We start from the raw sequence: 22,343 nt of genomic DNA, 5'->3' as shown, positions 1-22,343 counted from the left end.
AATATTTTACAATCAAGATTTAACATGGAGATTGGACGGTAAGATGCAGGATTGGTCTCTTCCCTACCAGGCTTTAGTAGTAGGGCTATGTTTGCTTCATATAACGTAGGAGGGAGGGCTTTAGTTTCTATTGAATGTCTGAGCATTCTAAGTAGAAGTGGGGATATCTGTACTGCAAATTTCTTATAAAATTCAGCCCCATACCCGTCAGAACCTGGGGCTTTCCCCGAAGAAAATGATTTAATGGAATTCAAAACCTCTTTTATCAACAGAGGTTGGTTCAGTGTGTCACGTGAGGAATCATCCAATCTTAGAATGGGGATCTCCTTGAGCCAGGAATCTACATCTCCTTGTGCTTTTGACCTGTACAGCTCCTTATAAAAATTGGCAAAACATTGATTTATGGACTTTGGCAGAGTAATGTTGTCTCCAGTACTGGATTTAATTCTATGTATAGCCCTAATATTTTGTTGACCTCTAAGTTGTCTAGCCAGGAGAGTGTGAGGCTTATCTCCAAGTTCAAAATAACGTACACGCAGACGTGACATTTGGGAGATTACTTGTTTTGTTAAAATTGTATTGTATTCGTATTTAAGATTAGTAATTTCTTGTAGAATAAGATTGCAATTATTTTGTCTATAACTTGTTTCTAATTCTGATATTTTATCATCGATATCCTTTAGTCGAATATCTCTCATTTTTTTCTGAGAGGCCTCATATGAAATTATATGTCCTCTCAAGACCACCTTAAATGTCTCCCATAAAACAGAGTCCGATGTGTCCATTGTGTCATTAGTCTGTAAAAATTCCTCAATTTTCTGTGACAGATGTTTACAAAAGTTGGAGTCATTCAGTAAACATGGTTGTAACCTCCAGGTTGAGCTTTGTTTTGGTATATTAAAATCAAAAGTTACACTAGTAGGTGCATGGTCCGAAATCAAAATACTGTGATATTTACTATCAATGACATTTGGTAAAAGCTTAGAATCTAGTAAAAAGAAATCAATTCGAGAGTAAGAATTATGTAATTTTGAGAAAAAGGAGTAATCCCTATCTGTAGGGTGCTGTATGTGCCAAATATCCACTAAATTGGTTGACGAAATAAGACTATTCAAGGTTACTGAGGCATTAGATGGTGCAGGTTGTCTTCTCACCGATCTGTCCAAGTGCCAGTCCAAGACCACATTATAATCCCCAGCAATTATCAAAGTAGTATTTGCAAAATCTGGAATTTTATCAAAAATTTGGCAAAAAAAACCTGCATCATCCACATTTGGGCCATAAATATTTACTAGAGTGACATGCATGGAATATAGTTTGCCAATTACAATTAAAAACCTTCCGTTAACATCACTTATAGTTCTTATATGCACAAATGGAATATTTTTCTTTATTACAATAGTTACCCCTCGTGCTTTACTTGAAAAGGTCGAGTGGAATATATGCCCTGCCCAGCTGCATTTTAAGTGTGTCTGATCTTTTGGTCTAATATGCGTTTCCTGTAGAAATGAAATATCGACAAACAAAGATTTTAAGTGTGCAAAAACCTTAGCCCTTTTAATATGGTTACCTAAACCCCTCACATTCCAGCTAATCATATTGACCCCCCTATCTTTCTTATTAGCCATTGTCATCAAAAACTGTGCTTCTCATTCTTTGGTAAGTGGACCGATTTAGTGCTCTACATAAACTCAAATAATATAAAAACACACAAAGATACAGTACATACAGAACATACCCAACACTCCCCCCATCCCCCCACGTGAAGGGTCAAAAAAACCCAAACTAACATATGTCTTAGGGGGTACTCCTAACAGTACTTAGTAACAAACCAACTAAGCTGTTAAACACAATGAACTAACTACTACTTAAAGTTTACTCCTCCTCCTAAAGAATGGGAAAAAAAAGCATCAGTTACGTAAAACACCTGATGTATGTTATTTTCAGAAATATAAGGCACAAAAATGTTCTTATGGCAACGTAGGGGAACCATACTCTCAAGAGTGTGCAAAAATAAAACGACCTTTATAGACCATTACAAAATGTTACCTGAGATTACAGTTCAAAGTGCAGAACGTCATAGAAGCGGATGTAATGGTGACCAGCACCAGCGTTCTCTTTAATCCTCCTCGCCTCTCCTCAGACTGTCCACAAAGATCCTCGCCTCCTCCGGTGTGTTGAACGTAGTTGTCTCGTTGCCATGGGTAACCCGGAGACGAGCCGGATAGATGAAACCTGTGCGGTGACCAGCTGCTTTTAGTTTCTGCCTTGAGTCCTCGAAAAGTTGACGACGTCTCATGATCTCAGCCGGAAAGTCCGGAAAAATGTGAATATGATGTCCCTGGTACATCAGAGGAGATTGCTCGATTGCCATCCGCATTATGAGCTCCTTGACGCGGTAGTTGTGAATCTTCGCTATCAGGATACGAGGCCTGTTAGCCGACCTAGCCGCCAGGCTACCCAGCCTGTGAGCCCGATCCACTTCGACGGGCTTAGAAAAGTGTTCAGGTCCAAAAAGAGAGGGCAATAGCTTTGACACAAAGTCCACTGGATTTCCAGCCTCGATATTTTCTGGCAGATTTACGAATTTTATGTTCTGTCGTCTGGATCGAGCCTCTAAATCGGTGACTTTGTCCTGCAAGGTCTTGTTAGCCTCTTCCAACCGCGCGGCCCGTTGCTCTAGCTTGGCTAGCCTGCCGTCATGGCCACTAGTGGCATTTTCCACCGAAGATAAGCGCCCCTCATGTTCTTCCAACATGGCCTGGTTTTCAGACAGTGCGGACTGCAAAGCATTAAATCTCTCATCCATTCTTCGGCTCATATCCCCAATAGCAGCGAGCACAGCAGCAGTATCAGCTGAGGGGCCAGCAGCTAGCCCACTTAGCATGCCACTCCCGTGCGTTTCCTCCTCGTTTTCTTCTGAAACTTTTATAGGTATACCGGCTTTCTTCGGAGGCATTTTCCAAAAATGTTCAGTAGCCAGGTTCACAAACAACTCTATACAATAAGTGCCTTGGCTTTTAAAGTGTTTTAAGTGTATAAAGCTCGATTAGTTGGAGGAGAGCACTGCACACACGTCTAGTCACTCATGTGCGCCCCCCCTCTGCATAAGCATTTTTCGAAATAGAACGACACTGCCAACTCGATGATAGAAACATTATACACCGATGGAAAGCTCCGGTATAAACCCCTTTCAGATGTGATTACCACAGCAGGTAATATAAACACATTTGTCCGACAAACAGCGATTATCCATCCATCCGTTCTCTATACACGGCTTTAACGTACACAGCGCGACTCACATTTGCGGGTTCATTATTACACACAGATGACAATATTCCACAAATAAACACGCTTCACTTAAAACATCCCCCGCCTTATATATAGTGCCTCTAAGTGCAAGAAATAATAATATATACCAGACGATACACCTACAAAATGATACATCTTCACTACAATAATAACAATCAGGTCAAGGTCATACACCAAAAAAGGCAGATCTACATTATACACAGGTGGCGTTGGTGCAATATGCATGAAATCCTTCAGGTAGTTTCTAACATATGCTCCAGAAACAGAATCAAAAAATATTTGAAGGGCCTCACAATGACCTTGAAAATAAGGTCAAGGTCATGCACCCAAAAAAGCACATCTACATTACTAACAGGCTTAGTGTGTGCAATTTGAAGGAAAACCTTCAACTGGTTTCTCAGATATGCTCTGGAAACCAAAAAATATTTGAAGTGCCTCAATATGACCTTGAAAATCAGGTCAAGGTCATGCACCCCAAAAGGCACATCTATACTATATAGAGATGGCCTGGGTGCAATATGAATGAAATCCCTCAAGTAGTTTCTGAGATATGCTCCGGAAACGAAATGTGGACGTACGTACGTACGGACGTACGGACATACGGACGGACGTGCCCACGCCAATATCCCCCGCCGGCCGTAGGCACGGAGGGGGATATAACACGGCCATAATCCAACCTTGGACATCCAGACGAAACAAGCCAGTAAAATATTTTGTCCAAAACATGTCTTGAAGTCGGTATATAATCCACGAATAGATCGTTTTTGAGGAAATGCACCTCGCGATGCGCGTCCAATATTCCCTGTATTTCTCGTCATATTTTTATTTACAAATAAAATATTAGCGATTTTTTGTACTGAAAATGGCTGGAATTGACTGTACCTTATAGGGCTACCCGAGTGCAGGAGATGCTAATTGATGTTAGTCTGTTGAGGAGAGTGGTGTGACAGATGGTATCAAAGGCCACACTCAGGTCGAGGAGGATGAGGATGGTGAGGAGCCCAGAATCAGCTGCCATGAGGAGCTCATTAGTGATTTTGATAAGAGCTGTTTCAGTGCTGTGGAGTGGGCAAAAACCAGACTGTAACTGTTCATACAGGTTATTGTGGGATAGATGAGAGTGGAGTTGGGAGGCAACTGTTTTTTCAAGGATTTTGGAGATGAAGGGTAAAGTGGAGATAGGACGGAAGTTGTGAAAGTTGGAGGGGTCGACACCAGGTTTATTCAAAATTGGGGTGATGGCATCAGTTTTGAAGGATGTAGGAACAGTTCCAGTGTTAACAGAGGAGTAGATGCTGGCAGAGATGAGGAGGGCCAGAGAGAGGAGGCAGGTTTTGACCAGTTGTGTGAAGAGGGGGTCCGGTTCACAGGTGGATGGCTTGGAGTTATGTATGAGTTCTTTGATTTCTGAGAGAGTGAAGAGCTGGAAAGAGGAGAATGAGTGTGTGGATGGGTAAAAGTCGGCTGAGGTGCTGAAGTGAGGGTTTGAACCAAGGTGCTGGTGGACTTTCTGGAATTTTGTTGTGAAAAAGGACATTATGGAATTGCAGAAAGAGGTTGTATACAAGTGAAGGGGGAGAGAGTCCTGGGATTGGATGATAGTGTTAAGCAGGGAGAACAGTGACTTGGCGTTTCCTTATTTGCAGAAATTATACTGGAGTAGTAGCGGGTTTTAGTGTTGGAAATCCAAAACTTTCTAGACAGGAGAGGACAGACGGTGTTAACTGTCTGTATGTTAACAGGTATGATGAGCCGAAAGTCTGAATTTTCAGTATTATAAAGGTGTCTCTCTCTTTTTAAAAGCTAGATCTCCATGGTAACTGATGCTATGGAGCTAGATCTCCATGGTAAATGATGCTGTGGAGCTAGATCTCCATGGTAACTGATGCTATGGAGCTAGATCTCCATGGTAACTGATGCTATGGAGCTTGATCTCCATGGTAACTGATGCTATGGAGCTCGATCTCCATAGTAACTGATGCTGTGGAGCTAACCTGGTCCAGGTTTTGTTCAGAAATTCAGATTGAAATTGGCTATAAGGAGCTACAGAGAAATGGAGATCCATTCAACCAAATCACTTATGACCAACACAGATTCTCAGCTGAGGAAAATGTTTTATCTGTAAACATGTTGATCTGTATGTTACTAAAACCACTGAAGGAAGCCTGCAGTTACAGTATCACACACCATATGCATCATGTGACAGATGTTGTGCTGTTTTGGTGGGTGACATCAAGGGAGGACTTCATCAGAAAACAAGACTTTTTAGTTGGATGCAGAAATCGTATAAACCTATTTTTATGTTCGGTCCATTTACTCAGCTAATAGAACACTGATTAGAGCATTGATTATTCTACTGGCATTTATTACAGAAAATATTCAATCAGTAATATTATTTCATTTTGACTTGTTCACAAATTAAAGTGATGTTCTGCATTATGGGACTGCAGAAGAGTCATATGACGTGTTAAACTCTTCCTTTAATGTGAACAGAGTTTGAAGCAGAAAGTCCGAGTTAACAACGTTGATAAACACTTTCCCACCTGTTCACTCCGACTGAGGTTTTTGTTTTTGTTGAGCTGACTCACGCAAAGAAAGTCTGGATATGTTGAACTGGCTTCATACTACAGTCCTCTGGTTTATTTGTATTATGACCTTTGTTTTGTTAATTTTGTCACTGAAATTGCTTTACCCAAATCAATTGCACACACACACGTGAACTGACAACAGTAGCTGAACACTTACAGAACACGTTTTGAGTTTCACATGACGTTCAATGCCTCCAGGAAAGAGAAACAGCTGACGTTTGGAACTTCGTCCAGCCTGGAAAAGCACAAACACACACTCATAAGATTGCTACTGAACATACACCAGATGTCACAGACTGTGATTAACATTTAGGAACACAACTAAATCTGCATATTTAATGGAATAAAACATTGCTCCGAAGTGCTGTTAGTAGAGTCAGTTTTGGGGGTTTCGTGACCAACCCCTCCGAACCTTTTTTTCTTTATGGATTTGGCATTCTAGACCATTTTGAAGGAAAATTAGCTCCGATATACCTGCCAAAAATGACTGGATAAGCAAGGGCCGCAAAGTGGAGGGCCCAGAAGAAGAAGAGCACTATGCGATTGATGCCAGACTCTGACAGTCTGTATCAGCACCTGCTTCGGGCAAACTATCTAGCATATTTGCAGAAGCATTACCAGCTGCAAAGACACCCTTCACCGATAGGACATGGATGGCATCTGGTCAACAGATTTTGTCTACCTGTACGATCGACAGAACCCCCACTTCCATTGTCCATGCCAAAACCGCCCAAGCAGAACACAGACGTCAACAGTGATGAGAGCGGCGATGACGCACAGAGTGACTCTGCTAGTGTGAGTTCATGCAGTGACTACATTGATAGTGACTCATTCAGTGTTAGTGACTCCAGTAGTGGTAGTGATGTCGCAGACTATTGAAGTTGGACTTAAGTAAAAAAAATGGTGTGGTGATGAAATGAAGTAAGGTGGGACTTTTAAGTAAACTGTACCAGTCAAGATGTGGAAAAAAAAAAACTTGTTGGCGATATCAAATTTATAGTGTAATCCAAGATGGCGGCCGGTGGCCATTTCAAAATTGATGTTGATCTGGACAGTAGTGGCCACTACGGATTCATATCAGGGTGAGAATAGCAAGAAATGACACCTCACAGGTCATTTTAGCTCATTTGGAGCCAGATATGATGAATTTCATTGCATTTGAAAATAGCAGCCGGCGGCCATCTTGGATTTCTTGATTATGTAATCAGTTTAACAGACTACAATTGACATGAAAAGATATCTTGAGCCCCAAAACCTCTGCTTTGACTCCAACAACAGCTTTCTAGGCCACATGGTAGTCGAGAAACAAAAAAAAATGTATATCGGTGGCCATATTGGCGGCCATATTTGATTTCGCTGTAATGGACATGTTTTACAAGTAAAGCAATGGCAGTATTGGAATGCTTGACCCCAAAAACCCATGTCTAGACACCAAAATCAACCTCCTAGCTCAATTAGTTACTGAGATATAGGCAGTGGCAGCGACTTTGGCGGTAATTTTGAATTTTGGGCTGTAAAAAAGTTAGCCGTCATTTTTGGCAGGTATATCGAAGCTAATTTTCCTTCAAAATGGTCTAGAATGCCAAATCCATAAAGAAAAAAAGGTTCGGAGGGGTTGGTCACGAAACCCCCAAAAATGACTCTACTATGTGTAATTTTGAGATACTTGTGTCTGAAGATACAATCACAACATGATGCTTAGCTACAGATTAAACCATCCAAACTACATAAAATAAGAATTGCAATATTCAATAGTTATTTCTACAAATCCTATGAAAAGAAGAAAAAAAAAGATTTTCTTTGATTGTGACACAAGCCTACTGCTTCCTAAATAAATCTTGAAAAATAAATTGCAAACTCTACAATTGCACTTTTTAAAATTTATTTGCTAAAATAGCTGCAAATTGCACTTTTTGCTAAGTATTGAATGCTTCGACAGGATTAAATTGTGCTCTGGCTGCGAGCTATTGACAGACTATAGTCCCCAGGTCACCCACTGCAACACTGATGTTCTGACTACAATGTTACAACAATGGGCACCTTGGGCACAGAGGGAAAAGCTCAGTCACACTCTGAATACACAGACAATAGTTTCACCATTTCAAGAGATCTGACAGGAAGAAAATAACTCATCATCAGACTTAGCCTTCAAAATTTGCTCCTGAACAACCACATTAATCAGCTCATTACATCAATAACAGTATGATAACTAATCAGAGTGAGCTTTTTGTTATTTGAGACCAAACAGTGATGAGTGGGAAATAAAAAAAAAGATGAACAAGTAGAATATATTCATGAGCACATGTTGTATGAAAGCATATGAATAATAACAACAAGAGCAGAACAGTCTCAACCATGTAGTGTTTTTAAACATTTCTAAGTGCATGTCTATATGTTCACTTATGTTTAGAGTTAAGTATAGTCAGAAGTTGTCTTTGTCTATTCTGTTTTTGTTTACTGTGCCTTGCAGGATTACACTGGGCTCTGAGAGACACAGCCACAATATTACGACCACTTGTCTAATATTGTGTTGGTCCCCCTTAAAATGCTCTGAACCATTGGGGCCTGAGCCAGAGGACCTCTCAGAGTGTCCTATGGGGTCTGGACCAGGACGTTGGCAGTGGATCCTTTGGGCATTCTAGGTTGTGCGGAGAGGCCTCTGTGAATTAAACTTGTTCCATTGCACCCTGTTGATGCTTGATCAGAATGGAATGTAGGAAGTTTGGAGGTCAAATAATCATCATGGCCATTTTCCTTAAGATGTTCTTGATTGTTGATTGGTGTTTTTGCGTTGTGTTGGGATGTATTTTCCTGCAATTGTAGGCCAGTGATATTTGGGATTGCCATTTGCATGAGGGAGCGTGCTTGTTCTGAGACAATATTTATTTTGGTGTCTAAGCCTCGTCAACACGGATGCCAAAAGCCAAGGTTTTCCAGCAGAACACCACATAGTACCAATATGATGAATGCTATTCGCTTCACTTGTCAGTAGTCATAATGATATGGTTGATCAGTCTACATATGGCAGAATTGTCAATAAAGTTGACTTCAGCTTTTGACAGCAGTAATTTCCGATATGATGAAACCATTACTTTGGACATTTAGGGACATTTTGCTACTAATATTTCCACTATGTTTATGCATAATTCAGTATGCTACACTATGGCTGCTATTGGTTTAGTTTAAAAGATCTGAATATGTTTCTCACCAATGCAAATGAATAAATGGAGGCACTGACCATCATAGCCTTCAGCTCCATGCTGTTTGGTGCAACCGTGCGACCTCCAAACTGGTACGTCCTCTTCAGATTCTGCTCGCACGCCTTAGCTATGCCTGACGCATTTCAAAGAAACATTGTATGCTTTGGTAATCTGTTCAGCAGATTTAAACTTGGTGTTAATGTGGTGGTTTCGTTGTTTTTCTCACCTTGATACTGTGTCCCTGCACTGCGAGAGGCCTGCTGCAGATATTTCAGCAGGAAGGGCTTGAGGACTTCAGAGCAGCGATGGAAAGCAGTCAGAATGTACAGCAGCCTCCAGCCTCGTTGGCAACTATCGCTGCAGAGCACAAGAGGGCATGCTCTGGATCACAGGCTCAGGGGTGAAAGAAGGTTGCAGTGTGTGCGTGCGTGCGTGCGTGCATGCGTGCGTTGTAACGTGCAGATTGTATTTCACACGTATTGGCGTCAGAATTGATTATATTCAATCAAAGCAACTCGCAGCAACGTATGCGTACATGCATGATTATTATGTTACGCGTGCGTGCATGCGTTGTAACGTACAGATTGTATTTCACGCGTAACAAGAAGCTGCGTACCTATGAAGCAGCGCGTGCACGCCTGTCTGTCACTGTTTGACAAATACTGTTACGCGCTCACACTCGCGTGTGGTCGCAACTTGTGATTGCACACAATAGAAAGTTGATCTGCACCCTGCGCAGCACTCCGTATAACATGAGCGCATCGTGTAGTTGGCCCTTTCATTTTAGTCAGCCAGGGGAGGCAGCAGTGAGCCATACTTTGCGTGGCGGAAAAGAAGAGGAAGACGAAGAAGAGTCTCGCTGACAACTACAGCTTCTGGAGTTGGACTGTTATTGGCAGTGGAAACACAGGTAAGAGTGTGTGTCTGCTAAATAGAAGGAAATGTGTTACTGTTGTGTCATGAGCACCTGGCTGATGTGGGTTTGTTTCTGTTGCCTTTCATGTGATGTTAAATGGCTGTTTCCAGCTCGCGCGAGCGCTAATTAGCATTAGCTGGCCAGTCACAATTAGCTCCCATGTTCAACTGGAGGCACGATCGTGGTTATCAACTTGATTTGTGAAGTCCGTCCATGAAGGCTCATTCAGAGTTAACAGACTGAGTTTTCACTAAACCTGCTTTGTGAAACGGGTCCCTGGTTATGAGTTAAGCATAAGTTACCGCGGTGATATAGCCGTGTTAAAAGAGAGCCAGCTTCATGCCTTTAGACTCATCAGAGCTAAACCAGTAATCTTGCTTCGTAGTACACCCCTCTGATAATGTAGTAAAATGTATTTGTGTGTTTTGTGTAGGATTTCAAGAGGTTAAACCAGAGTATTTGATTTAAAATGGACGGTTAAATGTTAATTTCATGATAAATAGTATTTTATATACTGCACCCTATGTGAAGTTGTGTGAATTTTCTTTCATGATTGTTATATCAATTGTAGCATTTAAAATATATGTTTAATTTCATTGAGTAAAACTTGTAAGGTTACAATAAGTTTATTTATATTAAGAAAAATAACTATTTTTATTTTGTTCTTCTCATAACTCTTTCGGTGTGTTTGCAGTTGAATACAGCCTGCTTCCCCTGCTGTGGAAAAAGAGCCTCTGCAGAGTGGAACAGGTGAGTTTATTGATAGTGCTGCTAATCAGGCTTAACATCAATTCTCAGTCAGATAAGCAAGTTTTATGTGATGTTTGGACCCAAATGATGATTGTAAACTTCTACCATTGTAGTTTAACAACAGATCCACTTAGACACGTCACTGGTGGAAAGTAACTGTAGAGCTAAGTTTTGAGAGCTTAAAAAAATAGTGTTGCCTGTAACGTGTCTGGTTTTCACCATTTTTTATACACAAAGTTTGTTCTTTTTCATGTTAGATGTGTTTTTGAGACAGTGCTAAAACAGGGTTCGACAAGAGTTGCCAGTGTCTGATTCTACACCAGAACACAGCAGTTACATCTGCAGCAAGCAGACAGAGGAAGAGGAGTGCAGCTTCCGAGGCCGGCGCCCAAAGACAGTGTAACAGCAGTGGTGGGACTATTGTTGGCCCAAGGTGACTGTGAACACAGGCTGCGTTGATACTCTGCCTCATTTTATGAATAATATTATTAATAATAGTATAGTAATAATAGTAATATTATTCTAAAAGTGCAGGGACTGCCATCTTGTTTCCCTCACAGCTTGTGCCTGACAGAGGACAGTGTCCAAGTGGAAGACCAGTGCTGTCGTGGAGGATCAGTGTTGCCAACCACCACAAAACCGTCTTTCTTCCCCCACAGGTCCCATTCCATCATTTCTGTCAATAAATATTGTTTTATATGCCCTTCACACTGTCCAAGCACTTTCTTGGTTTTAAACAGCGAGTTGCTCTTCAGAGCTTGCTTTAAATCAAAACATGTTTTAACTAGCTGTCTCAGAGAGAATCATGCAGAACCCAGAAAATTGTTCACATGACCATCATCGATTTTGTTCTAAACTTCCCCAAATGTTCAGTTGACCAAAAAAATAGATTCTATACAAAAAAAGAGTGTTGTGTTTTGGTTATTCTTTGACTTTTGTCACTTTGAAAATTGAGCTTTCTGAAGTCAGTTCAGGCTGTTCAACATTGAAATAATAGGGAAAATCCTTTCACTCTGACAATCAAAATCTCTCATGGGGACACTTCCTGTTTCTTAAAACTAAGCTGAACTTACCGCTAAGACAGTTTGAAGTTGCCTTCTGCTAATTTTACCCAAGGATATGGTGTAAAATATACCAAAAATTGATATTTTTTTCATACAGATTTGGATGCGCGTAGCGTCGCCATTTCTCACCAGAGGGCGACAGCTGCAAGGAGAGAACGAGCACAAGACAGAAAACTGAATGCTATATAAATACATTTATTTATTTTTAAAATTGCACGTTTTTAGAACCAAACATAAAATACGAACAACTTCCTGTCTCCCATGGAGGTGACATATTTCCTGTCACCCGTGGAGGTTGGAGGTCTGCAGCCAGGTACTCTTGGCTGCAAGTCATAATTCATAACATATGGTGCGAAATATCTGCTATGCTTGGGCAGAAAATTGTGATAAACTCTTTAATCGTAAAAATATATACTACCTTGATAGCAGTAAATAAGCATGGGGAAAAAAAATTATTGTTTGCTATTTTGGTGCGGCCCCGTTCCTTCAGCTGCAGACAGACCTCAAGATCAGCTGTCAACTGTCAACGAATTTGCAGACAACTCCTAATCGTTTTTTTTTTTTGGTGAAGATCAGAAGATGGCCTGTATTTTTGAAGGGGTTTATGGGAAAGACTGTGGTGGGCATACAATTTCACTTTCTTCATGTGATGCTGACACCTCCAGACACCTGTTCACTTTGAAGATCTGTTTGTTAGTGGATGTCTAACTCTCACTACTTGATATATACATATATATGTTTTGCACTGAATTCATCTTCCTTGGATATGGAAAACATAACCATGTTGTCATGTACATTTAATGATTACAGAACATGCAGTATCTTTCTTCTCAATTTCTTTGTTCATGCTGCTATAGTACAGGACTACCATGACGTAGATGGCATATGTATGTATACATGTCAGTCAACTCTGCATCGCTTTCACTATACTTGTTATGCTAACTTACATACTGCTTGAATTTTACTGCTAGCTATATATGGAGTATGTTTAATGTCAGAGCCGTACATCATAAGAGTAAACTATGAATCAGTTTTCAATGTTAGCTTATGCTTTGTTTGTGTCACATATCCTGTCATGCATGTATCCAAATGTGTGTTGTATTTTCCTTGCTTTCCTACCCCTCCCTCTTCTCCCATCCTTCCCCCTTGCCCTCCTCTGTCCCTCTCAACCCGCCCGGCCAGCAGGCAGATGGGTCCCCCCTATATAGTGCCGGGTTCTGCTCGAGGTTTCTTCCCTGTTAAAAGGGTGTTTTCCTTGCCACTGTCGCCTTTGGGCTTGCTCTGGGGGTCAGGCATATGGGTTCTGTAAAGCGTCTTGAGACAATTTGACTGTAACTGACACTATATAAATAAAATTGAATTGAATTGAATACATGTGGATATATAAAGATATATGATATATAATATATATAATAACTTCTACATAAATATATATTGACAAAATTTGATAAATATAAAATTTTCATTGGAATTTATTCAGACTAGGCTGTTTCATTGGAATATCATTGATTTCAAAACTCAAGTTTTCAAACGTATGTGCCATGAAAATATTAAATTTAGAAAATCAAAAAAAATTTCTCTGTCCCAACATCCTTGGGTAAATACCCTTTTTCTGTGAACAATATCAGTACTGTGAGTGGTTTGAACTGAGATATTTGAAATAAAGGTGACCACATCGGAAATATATTGTCTTATATTTGTTGCTATTTTCCATGATTTGCAATATTGGGAGATATCATATTTTTGGCATGGTGCCAAATATTCCATGACAGCCCGATCTCACGAGGATTCGTGAAACTGTCACGTAAGTTTTAGTTTCGGTTTCGTGCGCACCAACACGATTTCGTCATGTTTTTCGTGCCGCTCACCACGAAATGCGCACCAATGTATTTTAAACGGCGGACTTTTCGTGCCACTCAGAACGTATTTCAAAAGAATGTGTATATTATATTCTTAATGTAAAACCGTGGCGAATCCAACGCTATATTTTGCATGACATCGTTCCTAAACATAACCCTAACCATAACCATAACCATAACCATAACCTAACCATAAGCCGGTGGTACACTTACCAATTTGCATAGGAATTTCAAGAATGTCTGGCGGCCGGCGGCCGCAAACGCGATCACACAAGCAGTATACGCCGATGGACAGCTTAGATCGTCATGAATCCGCCGGTATAAACCACTTTCAGATGTGATTACCACGGCGAAAAACATTTCGTGGTGAGCGGCACGAAAAACATGACGAAATCGTGTTGGTGCGCACGAAACCGAAACTAAAACTTACGTGACAGTTTCACGAATCCCCGTGAGACCGGGTTGTCCATGAAGTAGTATATCCAAGCAAACTTTACCTTTTTTCAGTCGAGGAGGGACTAAATTTCCACAATACTGCCAGATATCATGCTTGCAAATACAACATACAGCTTTTCTAGGAATTGGAAAAAGTACAATTTTTGCCCCAGAAAGCTTTTTTTTTTTTTGCTGATCTCAGCTCAAAATCACCCTATCTTCTAAAGTCTGTAAAAGAAAATATAAAAGAGATATGACATTTCTGATTGCAGCTATGATGGTTTAGGGGTTGGACCTCTGCATATGCCAAATTATAAAAAAATCTGAGTTGGTCATGTGTACAGCCTTGCATGATTCTCTCTGAGACAGCTAGTTAAGGTGGACTCTTCACTAACTGTATGTGTTTTGACGTGTTTGATAACACCTATTTTTGTTAATTATTGTTTCCATTTATTACATGTGTCCTTTGCACCTTCATCATCTATGAGACAATCAGATTCAAAGCAGAAGAAATAAATGGTTAAATGGCTCTCTGTGGTCTTTGCATCTTGACAGATGTGCCAATGTAGAGGCTAATCTCTAACCCCAGCCACCTTCAGTCTTTTACTGATGCGATAGCTCGCGAGCTATCGTGCGATTTTGGAACAAGATTTGCTTTCTAGCGACCTGAGATTTGGATACAGACCACAACAAATAGCGATCGCCAAGTAATGTGGAGGTTTTCGTTCACTTCTCATCTCTAGTATGTTGTGGGACACTCGTTGATACTATCCGAGCCTGTCAGTGTGGGAAAAAAAGCACGTTTAGGGCGGACTTTGACGCGGGGGGGGGCAAGTTGCCCAATACTTTTCGCTAGCTGAGCTGCGAAGCTGCCTGCCTGACTAAATACTGGAGCTATGTCGAAAATTCATTTCTCCATCACTCACATGCATGAAATGACATATGAAAACAGACCCCAGGTTGAAAAAAAACAAAGTTCCCCTTTAAGTGGAAAAAAATAAGTGCCGGTACTCCCCTTATTCGACTGTTCCCAGGTAAATTAGGCGGTGGGTAGCCTCAGATCATTAAGTGATATTGTAGTGTACAGGTTATAGTGGTTCTCTCACCCATTGGACGTGGTGGTTTAGGAGGCGTGCCTGAGACCCCCATAGTTTGTTGTTGACATTGTTTTGGTGGCATTCCGTGTGTGGCTAGAGAAGAATAAAGTTCACTCACCAGCAACTAGCTTGTGTCTCCCTCTTCTTCGCCACATTGGTGACCCTGATTTGAGCATGACTGAACCGGCAGAAGGGAGTGTTTTGTCTTCGACTGCGGCCACGGATTCGGCCTCCTCGTCTCTCCAGCTCCCACAGCTGGCTTCGTTCTCCGCTGCCCCAGCCGCCATTAAGCTTCCAGAATTCTGGTACAGCGACCCAGCGTCGTGGTTCCAACACGTCAAAGCTCTTTTCCATCTACGCAGATGTCTCCAGGTACTATCTGGTGGTCGTGGCCCTAGACCAGCAGTCCACTCGCAGGGTTATGTCACTGCTCCGTAACCCCCCTCAGAGCGGGATGTACGCGGCTCTGAAGCAGCTCCGCTGAGAGAGCGGATAAAATCCTTAGCCTGCCTGGTTTGGGGGACGGTACAGCCGTGGACCTTATGGACGATATGCTGTCTCTCCTGGGTTCGGATGACGGCGGGTTCCTTTTCCCGCACATTTTCCTGCGACAGCTCCCACCACAAGTTCGAGCGGCTTTGGCTAACTCTCCTCGTCTGGCCACCGGCGATTACCGCGGCCTGGCGGAAGAAGCTGACCAGATCCTGTTGGCTACCAGACGTTTCGCGGTGCAGAGTACGGTGGTGGAGGCCCGGCAGAGGACGGTGGAGGACCCGGCGGTGGTGTCTGCAGTCGGTGCGAGGACTCGTTGCCGTGAGAGTCCCCTGTGTTTCTACCACCGGAGGTTTGGCAACAAAGCAAAGCGCTGTGTACCCCCATGTGCGTTTGAGGTGTCGGGAAATGCAGTGGCCACTTTGAGCGCTGATGAACGAGGTGAGCTGCTATTTAATAAAGACTCTCTGTCAGGACAGTGTTTTCTGGTTGACTCTGGCTCTCAGAAGAGTTTGGTGCACTCCACCGGTCCAGGGAGGTCAGATCGTGGAGGCGGACCACTGCTAAGTGCAGCTAACGGCCCCCCCTTTTGAGACTTTTGGCACGAAACGGACAACTGTTTGTTTCCACGGACGTGAGTTCGAGTGGGACTTTATAGTTGCCTCTGTGACTGTTCCAAACATCGGTGCTGATTTTTTATGTGCTCATGGTTTGTTAATTGATGTTGCTAACCGCAGACTTATTGACGCTGTAACTTTTGCCACTGTTCCATGTGAGGCCGGGGGAGGGGGGCCGGTGATGCACGCAAGTTTTTCGGCGTCTGGAGATATTTTTCAGTGTCTCCTAGCTGAATTTCCATCCTTGACCACTCCTTCCTTTTCCTCCACAGTCGCTAAACATGGTGTGGAACATTTTATCCCCACTAGTGGTCCGCCGGTTTTTGCGCGCGCGCGGCGTCTTGACGCGGGAAAGCTAGCTTGCGCTGAGGAGGCGTTTGCTACCATGGAGAGGCTGGGGATTGTGAGACAGTCCCTGGGCGTCGCCCCTCCACATGGTGCCTAAAGCAGATGGTTCTTGGCGCCCGTGCGGTGACTTTCGCCGTCTGAACAATGCGACAACACCAGACCATTACCCTGTTCCTCACATACAGGATTTCTCAGTTCGGTTGTCCGGTGCCTCAGTTTTCTCTAAGGAGGACCTGGTGCGCGGTTATCATCAGGTCCCGGTACGCGCGGAGAATGTGCCAAAGACAGCGGTGATCACCCCGTTCGGGCTTTTCGAGTTCCTCCATATGCCCTTTGGCCTTAAAGGTGCAGCGCAGACTTTTCAGAGGTTGATGGACTCGGTGTCACGCGGCTTAGAGTTTGTGTTCGTCTATCTGGATGACATTTTGGTGGCCAGCTCATCCCTGGGAGAGCACCGCACGCACCTCAAAGAGGTTTTCCAACGCTTGGATGCCCACGGCCTGATTGTCAACCCAGCCAAATGCCAGTTTGGGTTGCCGGTGATCGATTTTTTGGTTCATCGCATTTCAGCATGTGGTGCTGTTCCGTTGCCGGCTAAGGTTCAGGCTGTGGCGGATTTCCCCCGCCCGGTGGTGGTCAAGTCCCTACAGGAGTTTTTGGGCATGGTGAACTTCTGCAATAGGTTCATTCTCCTTGCCGCTCATCTCCTGCAGCCGCTTTACGATGCCTTGCATTCCAGGAAAGCTGCTGACGCTGTCGTCTGGACTCCAGACCGGATTGTTGCTTTTGAGGGGGCTAAGTCTGCTTTAGCTAATGCAGCTCTCCTAGCTCATCTTGACCCTAGTGCTCCGATCACCCTCACGACTGATCCTTCTGATTTAGCGGTGGGGGCTGTTGTGGAGCAGCAGGTGGCAGACGCGTGGCAGCCTCTCGCATTTTTTAGCCGCAAGTTACAGGACTGCAAACGTAAATACAGCATTTTTGACCGTGAGTTGTTGGCCCTGTTTTTGGCTACTCAGCATTTTTCGCTTTCTGCTGGAGGGTCGCTCTTTTACGGCTTATGTGGACCATAAGCCACTGACGTTTGCCATGGCTAAAGTAACAGAACCCTGGTTGGCACGTCAACAGCGTCACCTAGCGGCCATTTCTGAGTTCACTACTGACATACGTCATGTCGCAGGGAAGTCCAATTCGGTTGCGGACTGTCTTTCACGCGTGCTCGTTTGCCCCGTGCTCCTCGGGATGGATTTTTCAGCCATGGCCGCTGAACAGCCCGGGGATCCGGATATCCTTGCTCTTCGTTCCGTCGGTTCAGGCCTTAAGCTTGAGGAGGTTGTGTTGCAGGAAGGGGGTCCTACACTCCTGTGTGATGTTTCCACAGGGCGGCCTCGACCTGTGGTTCCGGCAGGTTGGCGGCGGCGCGTTTTTGACTCTGTTCATTCGCTTTCGCATCCGGGTGTGCGTGCATCGGTTAAGCTGGTCGGTTCCCATTTCGTATGGCCTGGGTTTCGTAAAGACGTTAAGGGGTGGGCGGCATCTTGTGCTGCGTGCCAGTGTGCCAAGGTGCACCGGCATGCCAAAGCCCCTCTTGAACCTTTTCCAATTCCTGCCAGGCGTTTTGACCATGTGCACGTGGATCTAGTTGGGCCCCTGCCGCCTTCCAAAGGTTTCACTCACCTGCTCACTATGGTGGATCGGACCACCAGGTGGCCCGAGGTGGTTCCCCTGTCCTCCACTGCATCCACCGATGTGGTTGGTGCCTTCCTGTCTGCTTGGGTGGCCCGTTTTGGTGTACCGTCAGACGTTACTTCTGACAGGGGCCCTCAGTTTATTTTGGAGCTCTGGTCAGGGATGGCATGTTCCTTGGGGGTGCAGGTACACCGTATTACGGCTTACCATCCTCAGGCTAACGGGTTGTGTGAACGTTTCCATTGTTCGCTCAAGGCAGCAATGCACACTACGCTCGTGGGTGACAGTTGGGTGGATCGCTTACCGTGGGTCTTGCTCGGGTTGCGCATGGCTCCCAAAGAGGATCTTAACGTGTCCTCTGCGTAGTTGGTGTTTGGCCAGCCGGTCCGTGTCCCGGGTGAGTTTTTGCTGGAGTCAGCCGCGCCGTGTCTCCGTTCTGCGGTGGACCCCTTTTCGTCCGGCGGTTCTTTAGCCCCAGGCCCTATGCACCACTATTTCCCATGGGTCTTTTTGCCTACAGCTCTCATGTCTGCCCGTTTTGTTTTTGTACATCGCGATGCCCACCGCTCGCCCTTCCAGCCTCCTTACGATGGTCCATTCCGAGTGTTTGAGCATGGTGCCAAAGGCTGTGTTTTGGATGTGGGCGGGCGCAGAGAGCTGGTGTCTGTGGATCGACTTAAGCCTGCTTATGCTGTGGCAGGCGAGGTTGTGTTGCTGGGCCAGGTTCCTCGTCGCGGCCGTCCTCCTTCCCGGCCTCCGGCTCTGTCCGATCATACTGATTGTGTTCCTCATCCTGTAATGGACGATGTTGTTCCTGCCCACTGTTTTGACGAGCGCCTTGTTTTGCAAGTTCCTTCCACTGACTCGACGGTGGTCCGGCGCAGCCGCTATGGGAGGCCTATTAGGCCCCCGTTGAGATGTTAATTTACATGCCATGTTCCCTTCTGGGTATTGGGGGGGGGGGGGGGGGGGGCTGTGTAGTGTACAGGTTATACTGGTTCTCTCACCCATTGGACGTGGTGGTTTAGGGGGCGTGCCTGAGACCCCCATAGTTTGTTGTTGACATTGTTTTGGCGGCATTTCGTGTGTGGCTAGAGAAGAATAAAGTTCACTCACCAGCAACTAGCTTGTGTCTCCCTCTTCTTCGCCACAATATATTTAAATACTAGGACATGATACAGATTTTTAAAAGGAAATTTGTCTTTATTGAACTTTTGAGTTTCCAGATAAATTATATTTTTTCACTTGCATATTGGCCCAAAAGAGGTCTTCAGGGCGGCAACCCTCAAACGGCATGCAGGCTGATGCACTGGTGAACTGGCATCTAAAATTTCCTGTGGGCACACACATGAGAGAAATACATAGATAGAAGATGGAGTCAGTACATGGAGGAAATTGGAGAAGTAAGCTATGCATTTGACAAGTATATCAATTAAGTTAAATGACAAACTCCTGTGTTTGTTTGTACCAGACAAAATCATAGACAATGTTTAATATTTTAGACCTAAATATTTGATTGTAGTGTAACTTAACTGGGCAAATTCACAAATTTAGGAGGATCAACCACATGATATTATTGATGAATAAGATCTACATGTACTTACACAAATGCAACCAAATCCTGGACAGCAGGTTGACCCTCAAACAAGGCAACTGGTACAGAACACACCCTGTAGACACACACATGAGAGAAATATATAGAATATGGGGACAGTATGATGGAGAAAATTGGAGAAGTAAGCTATGCTGTTGACAAGTATATCAATGAGGTTAAATGACAAACTCCTGTGTTTTTTTCTATCATGACAAAATCATAGACAATGTTTAATATTTTAGACCTAAATATTTGATTGTAGTGTAACTTAACTGGGCAAATTCACAAACTTAGGAGGACCAACAACATGATATTACTGATGAATAAAATCTCCATGTACTTACACAAATGCAACCAAATTCTGAACAGCAGGTTGACCCTCAAACAAGGCAACTGGTACAGAACACACCCTGTAGACACACACAAGAGAAATATATAGAAGATGAGGACAGTATGATGGAGAAAATAACACCCAGACCCATAATAAACACAAAGAAGAGTTAACATTTTTCAGACAATAAATGTTAAAAACTACTAGGCTTTTTATATCAGAATTCATGGCAGTGTTGTTTTTCTGGTTTATTTTATATAGTACAGATGTGTCAAAAGAAGTGGACTGTGATTATATAAGACAACTGTGATTATATTTAAACTTACTTAGAAAAGGCTCCAGCAGGTCTCTTTGCTTGAACGGCTTGGAGCTTCACATTCCCTCTCTTCTGCGCTTCGTCTCCCCTTTGCCAGCCATGACATCACATAGCTTTGCGAACTGAACTGTTCTAATGATGGCCCATTACATTTCAGAAAGATCAGGTTTGAAAGTCTGGTAAGACCAAGGGAGTTCCTTTTGTCAGTTAGAATGTTGTTCATACAACTGAAGGCTCGCTCACATTCACTTGTAGACACAGCAATGGTGTGGACAGCTTTTAGCAGAGGCTTCAGAGCTTCTGGTGTCTGGGATCCCCTCAGTTCCTTGTATTCCCGAAATCCTTGTATACTACGTCTCATCTACACTTTTAATCTGTCACACAAGCGGAGCACCTCTTCATCACCATGTTGTATGTCCAGTTCTCCCTCAGGCCAAGTGTCTGGCTGAAGAGCCTTTATATCTGCTATCAGCTAACTGTCACCTCTGTGTGAGGAGCTCTCTTGTGTACTGACATGAGAGGAAGTTCTTGGAGACATCCTGCATTTAATATTGTCAGCCATGCTGCGGAAGAACTGTGCTGCGTTGATCTTCACAATTCTAGGATTGTCATGCAGGGCTATATTCTTTAAGGATCCCGCAGTTTGAGCTTCAAGAACTCTTTTTGTGTTTGGGCCTGGTGAGAAACCATTGACTCAAAGACTCGAACCTGGCAAGCCAACAGCTTGTCTGCTTCAGGTAGCATCATGTCTCTCTTTTGGAGCAGCCTTGACAGATCACTGAGTTCTATGAGGGCATCATACATCACACCAAGATTGAGAACAAAGGACACTGAGGTTAAAACATCACTGAGTCCCTTGTATTTTGCTCTCTCTGCTGAATCTCTTGAAACATCACTGGTAGCACTGGAAAAGTGTGCCTGAAGAGCTTTGTAGCTTTCCCATACTGCTTTCACAGTCCTCTCACTTGAAGCAACCCAGCTTACTGACAAAACTTGTCCAATTGTAAGGAGATGTTGCCAATACTATGTGCACAATGACTCAGTTCTCTTTTGTTTTTGGGTGAGGCATGATACAGAGTGTAAAGCTTGTCAAAAAATAATCTTAAAATGGTTCAGTCCACTCACTTCCTTGAGAACATCCCCAACTGCCAATTCCAGACGATGATTGGAGCAGTGTCAAACAAACAGGTTTGGAAATCGAGCACAAAGTTGTGACGCAATCCCGGCTCTCCTGCCTAGCATTACTGACGCTCCATCACACACAAATGCCACAAAACACTCATCCAAAAAGTGGTCATCAAAGACATTTTTATGTAGATATGCTAGCAGTTTCTCTGTTATGTCATTTGGTGTGGTCCCATCCAACTCAACCAGGTCAAAAAATATGGTGTCTGGCTCTGCGTTGGCAATAGCTGACCGCAAACACACCACCAACACAGACTTTCCACTGATTGTGGTGGATTCATCAATCAACACGCACAATTTTCGTCTGTTTTTGACTATTTCATCAGACACTTTTTTCTTCATCTCTGTTGAAACATGATCAATGATATCAGTGTAGGAGATCTACTTTATGATTTTGCTCTTGTTATTAATAGGGGCACCACCTTACTTATGTAAGGAAATTAATTAGTTACATTAATAAAAAAAGTAATATTAATAAAATTTTTTGATCAAGCTCATATCTTAAAGGTTTGAATCCTCGTTAAAGAGACCACATTCTTGCACAATGAAA

The 22,343-nt window shown here is 43.3% G+C and overlaps 1 protein-coding gene across 1 annotated transcript in view; it reads right to left on the bottom strand.

Annotated features, from left to right (window-relative positions):
• The window catches only part of LOC110970391 (unconventional myosin-XV-like), a 191,809-nt gene that overhangs the window by 24,528 nt on the left and 144,938 nt on the right, over nt 1-22,343 (bottom strand). Inside the window, exons 49-51 of the mRNA XM_051945996.1 lie at nt 9,327-9,457; nt 9,139-9,233; nt 6,058-6,135 (exon numbers count right to left, since the gene is read on the bottom strand). Of these exons, the coding sequence (XP_051801956.1) occupies nt 6,058-6,135; nt 9,139-9,233; nt 9,327-9,457 (304 nt within the window). The remainder of the gene's footprint in view (nt 1-6,057; nt 6,136-9,138; nt 9,234-9,326; nt 9,458-22,343) is intronic.

The sequence above is a fragment of the Acanthochromis polyacanthus genome, chromosome 3, assembly GCF_021347895.1.
Source record: "Acanthochromis polyacanthus isolate Apoly-LR-REF ecotype Palm Island chromosome 3, KAUST_Apoly_ChrSc, whole genome shotgun sequence".
In the NCBI taxonomy this organism is placed as follows: Eukaryota; Metazoa; Chordata; class Actinopteri; family Pomacentridae; genus Acanthochromis; species Acanthochromis polyacanthus.
The sequence above is the reverse complement of the archived record's forward strand: the minus strand, read 5'-3'. Positions and strand labels throughout refer to the sequence as shown.